We start from the raw sequence: 11168 nt of genomic DNA, 5'->3' as shown, positions 1-11168 counted from the left end.
GGAGCTGACCTTGCTAGTATGGAAGAAGTAACCCATGATACGACCATGATAAGCCATATGGTTAATAGTGTGTGGAAAACAAATTGTCATGTCTGTGACAGGAAATCCTGTTCCAAAACCATGGGCAGTGATATGGAGTTTTGTGCCTGTAAAAGTTGTTCTGAAGGAATTTGTAAACGGCACACATTTTGAGGGTCATGTGTGCACTGGAGGGTGAGTTGCACTTGAGGAAGTCCTCAGATTTGGCCAAGTAATTATGTAAGGAGATCATAATGGTGGCTTCAAATTCGAGTGACCACCAGCACTACAACAGCTACCTGGCATTGAGCATAGTGATGTGTGTGCCAACCTGACCCTGACCATTTCATTAAGTTCTTGGTGCCCGTTTTTGAGCTTCTATGGGCAGTTTGTACCTTTTTAGTGTGTGCTGTATGTGCCACATCTACAGTACAACCTGTACTACTGTTACGTTTTGTTTACGCTGATCCAACCTCAGAACCAGGTTTGTGTTATACCCACTACTACACTGCGTCTTGTCAGATTATCTTTCCGTACAAGATGCCCACCCAACCCGAACACCAGTCACGATTCACTGTCCTCTGCCCACGTCTCCCAGACTGTCCCCCATGTAACGTGTAAGCTGATATATTCACATCATGACTCGTCCATCCAGGCTGCACTTTCCTTAGATCACTGATCCGGGTCTAATACTTAGAAGTCCTGGGACCTCGCCTTATGTTCAACTTCCTAAACTTGTCAGTCCTTCAAGAAAAACCTTTCCTTTATATATCATGTTTTAACCATTGTCTAATCATATATAATATTTATGGCTTGCTGTCAGTGAATGGAGACAGAAGACTACAGTAGTGTATTCAGTCTAGATACTTCTCTTTGTTTCTCTTAGGCTATATTCACACTGCCGTTGCCCGCCCGTACCGCACCGTAGCGGACAACGGCAGTGTACGGGGAGAGGAGGAGGAGGTAAGCGCAGCTCACCCCCGCCCCTCTCCATAGCAACCTATGGCGCACGGCACCGTATTACGGGAAAAGATAGGACATGTCCTATCTTTTTCCCGGGTACGGAACGGTACGGTGCCGCACGTGTGCTGCACCGTACCGCTCCCGTAGGGTGCCGTGCGCCCATAGAAGTGTATGGGGGACGTATATCGGCCGTATATACGTCCCCCATACGTTCGTGTGAATATAGCCTAAGTTATCTGATATATTTTGGTTAAGAAAAGGTCAAGGACTGACCCCTCTTTTTATCCTTGACTCTTGCCACTATTGTAGGATGCTAGGTGCCCCTCTAATGAGAAGTCAGTCCTCAGTTTACTCCATCTTTTGGTAATGTCATATATAAATATATCTGAGTTTTAGGGGAATCTTGACAGACACAAATCTCCTAGGAAGGCTTCTCCTAGTCCCGAGAAAAAAAGACCCTTTATACCTCCGCTTTGGCTTCTACTTTCGGACGCTGGATGCCAACCGTCAGTTTAGTTGTGGCTCCTCTTTTGGTGGAGTTAAATTAGATATATGAGCTCTCGGATATGCTCGGAAGCCATATTTCTCATAGCGAAGGCCAATTTTAGCTCGGAAGATTGGGGAAAAAAGGTCAAGGGACGACCATTTTTTTTAGTAGAAAGATCCTGGATGGAGAGAGATGAACATTTTACGACCCCTTCATGCATAGCTAGTCCTGCAGAAGGCCAACATCAGCCCGAGGCACTGCGGATGTCCCCGTACCCTCTATGATTGGGGGGGGGACCCCAGAGACTGGATTTCCCTCATATTCTGGGAAATGCAGGGAGAGGCCCTGAGCGCGCCATTAGCAGGAGCTCAATTTCACACTGAACAAATAATTTTATGCAGGGAAATAGCTGTAAGTTGATGTCGGAGCGATGTGAAGTGAAATCTTTGGGGGAGAGAAAGCCTTTTGAGAAACATAATTGAGTAAATGAAGTCTAAGTGTTCATTATACAGATGACTGCTTTTGTCACCGTGTCATTTGCATACATGCAATTTCAGTCTCCTATTGATTTCTCCTCAGAAGTCGGATCATTCCGAAGCAATTTCTGAAAGCGCCGATGATTAATAATAAAACGGCGTTATCTGCCTCATTAGAGATCAGGAATTCGGAAAACTTGCAGGACTGGTGATCTGTCCGACCCCTCCCGTGCTGCCTCAACCTGGGAAAATGCAGATTATCACGGTCACTGGAGCAAGGGGATGAGGAAAACCTGAAGAAGAGCACATGACTATGAGACAAGAAGAAGCTGAGATATGGGGGGGCTGAGAAGAACCTGAAGAAGAGCACATGATTATGAGACAAGAAGAAGCTGAGATATGGGGGAGCTGAGGAAAACCTGAAGAAAAGCACATGACTATGAGACAAGAAGAAGCTGAGATATGGGGGGCTGAGAAGAACCTGAAGAAGAGAACAGGACTATGAGACAAGAAGAAGCTGAGATATGGGGGGCTGAGAAGAACCTGAAGAAGAGCACATGACTATGAGACAAGAAGAGGCTGAGATATGGGGGGCTGAGAAGAACCTGAAGAAGAGCACATGACTATGAGACAAGAAGAAGCTGAGATATGGGGGGGCTGAGAAGAACCTGAAGAAGAGCACATGACTGTGAGACAAGAAGAAGCTGAGATATGAGGGGCTGAGAAGAACCTGAAGAAGAGCACATGACTATGAGACAAGAAGAAGCTGAGATATGGGGGGGCTGAGAAGAACCTGAAGAAGAGCACATGACTGTGAGACAAGAAGAAGCTGAGATATGGGGGGCTGAGAAGAACCTGAAGAAGAGCACAGGACTATGAGACAAGAAGAAGCTGTGATATGGGGAGCTGTAAAGGGAAGTGTCTATCCATGTACGTAGGTATTTGTGTATGTAGATGTGTATATGTGTATATGTATATATATATATATATATATATATATATGTATAAAATGTCCCTCTGTCATATTCCATTCCCCTGGGAAAGAACACAGCTGCTTTCTTACTCAGGATGTGGTGAGGGCAATCTCACACATCTGTATCCTTGGACAGCAGGATGTCAACCCCCTTTTACTATGGGAATGTCACTCAAACTCTTCAGGGACAGTTATCTAGAGACACTTCACACCTCTATGCCAGGATGGAAATCCGGGATCTCTGTTATTCCCACCTGAGGGGGGGCTGGATGGGTGACTAAATACACACCCTGTATTGGAAATACAGGATAGGAAGGGATATACATCTGTTGTCCACCATCTTGGGGGAAGGGACAGAGGAGAGACTTATAAGGGGATGATAGTGGAGGATAGAGAAGAAATCTTCCATGGAAACCAGCTAGGAAAGGAAGAAGAAAATCTTCCCTACAGACCAACTAGGAAAGGAGAAAGAATATGCCCTGAATACCAGCAAGGAAGGGAGAAGGAGCTAGGAGGATCACCCCACAGACTATATCACCTTCCCGGATTGGGCTGAGTACCTGTATCTCTGTACCCCTGCTTCCCTGTTTCCAACTATTAACCTATCTCTGTACCCCTGCTTCCCTGTTTCCATCTATTAACCTATCTCTGTACCCCTGCTTCCCTGTTTCCATCTATTAACCTATCTCTGTACCCCTGCTTCCCTGTTCCCAACTATTAACCTATCTCTGTACCCCTGCTTCCCTGTTTCCATCTATTAACTTATCTCTATACCCCTGCTTTCCTGTCAATCTCCCTGTCCCCCTTCGTTCTCTGTAATAATAGGGATAGTTAGGTGTAAGGATTATTATATTGTGTGTGTGTGTGTGTTTATATGCATTGTGGTGGGTTGGATTCTGTGGGTTTGTGGGTATTGTGATTAACATTGTATACTTCTAGTGTGTTAATAAATATTATTGGTATTAACCCTGAGTGTGGTAAATTATAGTGTACAATACAGAGACTAGAAACAGAAGATATAAGATATAGTAAACAGTACAACGAGGAAGGTAGTGATATTAATCGTTATATTGCATAACAATTTATAGAACCACTAGGGTCCTACAACATTGGCGAGCCAGGCACGACTGTTAATTAATTTGTTCTTATGTGTTCATTAAGTTTAGCTGTTTTATACTGTGAACTAAGATAGGTAGAAGCACGGACAGGTGACATTGGTACACGGTGTAGTGTAGTGTCATACTGTGTGCAAGGCCTTGAAGTTCGGACAGGTATCACAGCTGTGCTTGAGAGGACAAGGAAGAATTAATAACAGAGAACCTATTTTAATTTTTTTTGTGTACTGTTTTATGATTATTAATAATTTTCTGTTTTCTTTGCAAATCTGTGTGAGGCTCTTTGACAAGGAGTAGTTGGAAGAGAAATCCATCCGGGTGTCGTTCCACTGCATCAATGTTGGTGTTCATGTTGTACGGTTGAAGTCCAGCTGGTCGGGAAAAGGCGTTCCGGAAGATAAAGGACCTTTTTCAAGCAGCGCAGACAAAGAGGACAGCGCCAACAGCGGAGATGGCCATGGAACAAGTAAGTATGGATCTTTCCACACTGTCGAAGTTAGCTAAGAATAGTAAATTTAACCCAGAGCCACCCTCATCATACAAGTCAGCTGAAACGCTGTGGTCTGATTTGTTAGAACAAATGCAGAATTATGACAGGGAACATATGAAGAAGCAGTCAATATTAAATAAGGCTACTAAACGGCTCCACATGCTGGCGAAACTTATTTATGTTTATAATGAGACACTGTGGAGGCCAGAACATGGTGTTTTGGTGTCAAGTAATAAATGCCCAGAATCTCACTGCAAATGTTGTGTCTATAACGCTAAGCAGGTTTGTGCTTTACAGACACAACTGGCAGAAAATGTGAATCTGGAGTCAAAACTGATAGAAATTGGAAAGCACAATGCTGATATTGAGGCACAGTTGACTCAGTCCTATACCGAGGTCAAGAGATTTAAGGATCAGGCAGCATCTACTGATGTAGTGATTGCTAAGCTCAATGATGAACTTGCAGCCCGGTCTCAACTGATATCTAACTTGCAAGACATCATTAGTAATTTTTCCAAAATTGTGCCAGCCTTGTCTTATACCTTAAAGTCAAGGCTAGAGTCCTCAGAAGTTTTGCCCTCTGCAGGGCAAAAAGGGGGGAGTAGAGCTGGCAACAGATTAAACATCCCCAACAGTGATCCCAGCCAGAAAGGTAAAGGTAAAACATTGCTTTCTGCTATAGTAAGGACCTGCAAAAGTAGGATTGTTAGAAGTGCATCCCTAGCTATGGAGAAGTTTAGAAGATGTAGAGACAATCTTAACTGTCCTAAGCCAAGTATGAAATGTATTACATGTTTTTCTTGTGGTGGCTTAGGTCATATAGCTAAGGATTGTAAATTGGCAACTAGTGAAAGGCAGAAGAAACACTGCTTTGTAAAATGTTTTAAATGTGGCAGCTTTGGTCATATTGCTAGACATTGCCCTAGTGCAAGTAGCTGTAAGGTGTCTAGAAATGTCACCATAGAAAATTCATCAGTGTGGCACAGAGAAAATGGATATAAAAAGGTTTCTTCACAGCCACATGTGCCCCACCATGTGCTGATGATTCAAAGTGACCAACTAAAACTGGGGAGGATAATCACAAGTAGGCCCTAAATTACATTCTGTGGTCCTGTCTATGTGGTGTCTGCTTGTGATTACCTGTTGTCTTTGGTTTTATGTGTAACTTGTATGTGTAATGTTTGTTTTCTAGTGATAGATCCATATATGTCAACTGCACCCTGTAGGCATATTGTATGCCGAGGGATTCAGGGGGATGTAGGCCCCAGACAATTTAAAGACCAATTGAAATGTTAAAGTTATACTGCAACAACTCTGGTAGAATACTATGAAATGATTTGCAGCCTAGCAAAACTAGAAAGCTTATACAGAGCCGCAGTGTGAAGGTACAGGCTGATGTACTGGATCAAATACATAATCAGATAGAGGGATCTTCTTCCATACAATCATTTATGTTTACCATTATGGGGACAGTTGTGTACAGGAGGTGGCATAACACAACTTTGTTGTCTATGCACAATGGGTATTAGATACTGTAATGGTAATGGCAGATACTTATCCATAGAGTTAGAATATGGTATGTAATGGAGTGGATTCTCCAATAGTTGTTGTATGGTAGGGACCCCTATGACTGAGGTATACTGTGGGAGATATAAATTTCCTGGTGGGAAGTGTCCCAGAGGCAGATATATTAACTTTAGCATCAATATAGATGGTTTGTTTAAATGGCTGTTAAGTATATTAAGGAGGGTGCTGGACATTTACACATTGGATTTATCTTGTCAAATGTAAACTTATTTGGAACATAGTATCACAGGATGAAACTAACTGCTCAAAAGGAGGAGAACTCCTCCCAGGAGGCCGTTGTTCCTTTCATTTATTTTTAGGTATTGATGTAGCAGATCTGAAGGAAAGAACATCAATTAACCCTGAAAAGTGTGTGGATATCTGTCCAAATGAAAATCAAGGACTTTGACCAGATAAAGATTGCAGGGATTGTCCATGTCCTGGAAAAAAGGCTCTGCGGTGTTCTGCTCAGAGAGACTGTTTGGATACAGCCCCAAAGCAACTTTGTTCTTTGATATGCTAATTTGCCCAATGACAGTGATTCTTCTATTCCTGGTCTCTGTTATATATAATGGACTATTTTCAAGTTAAAATTAGAGCGGACTGATCAACCCTCACAACAGAGACAGGAAGAGCATCATGGACTCATAAGAGGACAGACGTTAAGAACTTGATGACTACAGACTACAGTCCTTACCCTAATCGGGCTAATTTTTATATTTCATAAATGATGGGAATTTGTGTGTTTGGGGGACGAGGGTGACACAATATTTAGAGTGTGCTTGTGTTATTAATATGTGTAGAGACCTTAGGGACAGGTAAGGTATCCCTACACTACGGTGAGTAATTGCCTTTTAACCTTATATATGGTATGATTAATAACAGGATGGATTGAATGTCAGGTATTGGGGACATTGGAGGCAATGCCCCTCCCCACAATTTGACCTTAGGTTCTGAGACATCACCTCCCATTCTAGTCTGCTGTTTTGCCTTGGTAAAGATCCAGGTTTTCTGTCCATGGATACCACTTCAATCAAAGTTCTTCATTGTTCTTCTTCAACACCTCTGATGAAAAGTTGAAAGGACTGTGATTCAGAGAGGAAGAGACAAGAAGATGACGTTCTCTGTGGGCAGAGGATACTGGGTTACGGTGACGGGCAGGAAGGTGGCTCTGTGGGAAAGTGATGTCTTGGTACCTAAATGCAAAATTATACTTCATTCCATCCTGAATCACTACCAGGGATAAATATGGTTGAATAGGCAAATACGGTTCAACACAACACTTCCCTCAAATTTTAATTGTCGAGTCCCCGACAACAGGGCGATTGTAAAGGGAAGTGTCTATCCATGTACGTAGGTATTTGTGTATGTAGATGTGTATATGTGTATATGTATATATATATATATATATATATATATATATGTATAAAATGTCCCTCTGTCATATTCCATTCCCCTGGGAAAGAACACAGCTGCTTTCTTACTCAGGATGTGGTGAGGGCAATCTCACACATCTGTATCCTTGGACAGCAGGATGTCAACCCCCTTTTACTATGGGAATGTCACTCAAACTCTTCAGGGACAGTTATCTAGAGACACTTCACACCTCTATGCCAGGATGGAAATCCGGGATCTCTGTTATTCCCACCTGAGGGGGGGCTGGATGGGTGACTAAATACACACCCTGTATTGGAAATACAGGATAGGAAGGGATATACATCTGTTGTCCACCATCTTGGGGGAAGGGACAGAGGAGAGACTTATAAGGGGATGATAGTGGAGGATAGAGAAGAAATCTTCCATGGAAACCAGCTAGGAAAGGAAGAAGAAAATCTTCCCTACAGACCAACTAGGAAAGGAGAAAGAATATGCCCTGAATACCAGCAAGGAAGGGAGAAGGAGCTAGGAGGATCACCCCACAGACTATATCACCTTCCCGGATTGGGCTGAGTACCTGTATCTCTGTACCCCTGCTTCCCTGTTTCCAACTATTAACCTATCTCTGTACCCCTGCTTCCCTGTTTCCATCTATTAACCTATCTCTGTACCCCTGCTTCCCTGTTTCCATCTATTAACCTATCTCTGTACCCCTGCTTCCCTGTTCCCAACTATTAACCTATCTCTGTACCCCTGCTTCCCTGTTTCCATCTATTAACTTATCTCTATACCCCTGCTTTCCTGTCAATCTCCCTGTCCCCCTTCGTTCTCTGTAATAATAGGGATAGTTAGGTGTAAGGATTATTATATTGTGTGTGTGTGTGTGTTTATATGCATTGTGGTGGGTTGGATTCTGTGGGTTTGTGGGTATTGTGATTAACATTGTATACTTCTAGTGTGTTAATAAATATTATTGGTATTAACCCTGAGTGTGGTAAATTATAGTGTACAATACAGAGACTAGAAACAGAAGATATAAGATATAGTAAACAGTACAACGAGGAAGGTAGTGATATTAATCGTTATATTGCATAACAATTTATAGAACCACTAGGGTCCTACAACAGGAGCTGAGGAAAACCTGAAGAAGAGCACATGACTATGAGGCAAGAAGAAGCTGAGATATGGGGAGCAGAGGGAAATCTGAAGAAGAGCACATGACTATGAGACAAGAAGAAGCTGAGATATGGGGGGCTGAGAAGAACCTCAAGAAGAGAACAGGACTATGAGACAAGAAGAAGCTGAGATATGGGGGGCTGAGAAGAACCTGAAGAAGAGCACATGACTATGAGACAAGAAGAAGCTGAGATATGGGGAGGCTGAGAAGAACCTGAAGAAGAGCACATGACAATGAGACAAGAAGAAGCTGAGATATGGGGGGGCTGAGAAGAACCTGGAGAAGAGCACATGACAATGAGACAAGAAGAAGCTGAGATATGGGGGGGCTGAGAAGAACCTGAAGAAGAGCACAGGACTATGAGACAAGAAGAAGCTGAGATATGTGGGGGGGGGGGGGGGCTGAGAAGAACCTGGAGAAGAGCACATGACAATGAGACAAGAAGAAGCTGAGATATGGGGGGCTGAGAAGAACCTGAAGAAGAGCACATGACAATGAGACAAGAAGATGCTGAGATATGGGGAGCAGAGGAAAACCTGAAGAAGATCACATGACTATGAGACAAGAAGAAGCTGAGATTTGGGGAGCAGAGGAAAACCTGAAGAAGATCACATGACTATGAGACAAGAAGAAGCTGAGATATGGGGGGGCTGATAAGAACCTCAAGAAGAGCACATGACTATGAGACAAGAAGAAGCTGTGATATGGGGAGCTGAGAAGAACCTGAAGAAGAGCACAGGACTATGAGACAAGAAGAAGCTGAGATATGGGGGGCTGAGAAGAACCTGAAGAAGAGCACAGGACTATGAGACAAGAAGAAGCTGACATATGGGGGGCTGAGAAGAACCTGAAGAAGAGCACATGACTATGAGACAAGAAGAAGCTGAGATATGGGGGGCTGAGAAGAACCTGAAGAAGAGCACAGGACTATGAGACTAACAGAAACTGAGATATGGGGACCTGAAGATGCCCTGAAGAAGAGCAGATGACTATGAGACTAGTGGAAACTGAGAAATGGGGGGGGGCTAAGAAAAGTATAGGAGTTGAGAGGAACCTGAAGAGGAGCACATGACTATGGGACTAGCAAAAGCTGAGAAATGGGAGGCTGAGAAGAACCAGAAGAAGAGCACATGACTATGGGACTAGGCATAGCTGAGATATGGTAGGGTGAGGAAAACCTGAGGAAAAGCACATGACTATGAGACTAGCTGAGGAGAACCAGAAGAAGAGCACATGACTATGGGACTAGGCATAGCTGAGATATGGTAGGATGAGGGAACCTTGAAGAAAAGCACATGACTATGAGACTAGGCATAGCTGAGATATGGTAGGATGAGGGAACCTTGAAGAAAAGCACATGACTATGAGACTAGGCGTAGCTGAGATATGGTAGGGTGAGGAAAACCTGAGGAAAAGCACATGACTATGAGACTAGCTGAGGAGAACCTAAAGAAGAGTAAATGAATATGAGACTAGCAAAAGCTGAGACATGGCAGCTTTAGGAAAACCTGAAGAAGCACACATGACTATGGGACTAGCGGAAGTTGAGATATGGTATGATGAAGAAAACCAGACTGTGACATGACTATGAAATTAGGCATAGAGCTGAGTTATGGGGATCTGAGGAGGACCAGAAGATGAGCACATGACTATGAGACTAGCAGAGGCTGAGATATGGGGGAAGAGGGGGCTGAGGAAAACCAGAAGAAAAGTACATGGCTATGAAACTAGGCGAAGAGCTGAATTATCTTTGTCTCAGGAGAACCTGAAGAAGAGCACATGACTATGAGACTAGCAGAGGCTGAGGAAAACCTAGGGGAAGCTTAGATATGGGAGCTGAGGATAATCTCAAGAAGAGTGCTTGACTATGCGACCAGGGGGAGCTGAGATATGGGGGAATGAGAAGAAACCTGAAGAATAGCACATGACTATGAAACTAGGAGAAGCTGAGATAAGAGGGGCTAAGGAGAACATGAAGTAGAGCCTGACTATGAAAATAGGGGAAGCTGAGATATGGGGGCTGTGGAAGACCTGAAGAACAGCACATGACTATGAGACTATGGGGGGCTGAGAAGAACCTGAAGGAGATAACATGACTAGGGGACTAGCTGAAGCTGAGATATTGGGGGCTGAGGATAACCTGAAGAAGATCACATGACTATGAGACTAGGGAAAGAGTAGAGATAGGGGGTTCTGAGGAGAACCAGAAGAGGAGCACGTAACTATGAGACTAGGAGAAGCTGAAATATGGGTAGCTGAGGAGAACCTGAAGAGGAGTACATGACTATGAGGCTAGGGGAACAGCTGAGATATGGGTGGGTGGGGGGACGGTGGTGACAACATTAAGAAGATCACATGACTAGGGAAAGAGCTGAGATATGGGGTTCTGAGAAGAACCCGAGGGGACAACATGACTATGAGACTAGAGGAAGCTGAGATATGGGGTTCTGAGGAGAACCTGAAGAGGAGCACGTAACTATGAGACTAGGGGAAGCTGAGATATGGGTAGCTGAGGAGAACCTAAAG

At 43.6% G+C, this 11168-nt stretch overlaps 1 protein-coding gene across 1 annotated transcript; it reads left to right on the top strand.

Annotated features, from left to right (window-relative positions):
- Positions 1-2048: 2048 nt before the first annotated feature.
- LOC140065051 (uncharacterized) lies at positions 2049-8614 on the top strand. Its single transcript, XM_072112509.1, has 2 exons — positions 2049-2874; positions 4311-8614. The coding sequence occupies exon 2, from the start codon at positions 4484-4486 to the stop codon at positions 5615-5617; it is 1134 nt and encodes a 377-aa protein (XP_071968610.1). The 5' UTR covers positions 2049-2874; positions 4311-4483; the 3' UTR covers positions 5618-8614.
- Positions 8615-11168: the final 2554 nt, after the last annotated feature.

The sequence above is a fragment of the Engystomops pustulosus genome, chromosome 6, assembly GCF_040894005.1.
Source record: "Engystomops pustulosus chromosome 6, aEngPut4.maternal, whole genome shotgun sequence".
Lineage (NCBI taxonomy): Eukaryota > Metazoa > Chordata > Amphibia > Anura > Leptodactylidae > Engystomops > Engystomops pustulosus.
This window is presented reverse-complemented; position numbering and strand designations above follow the sequence as displayed.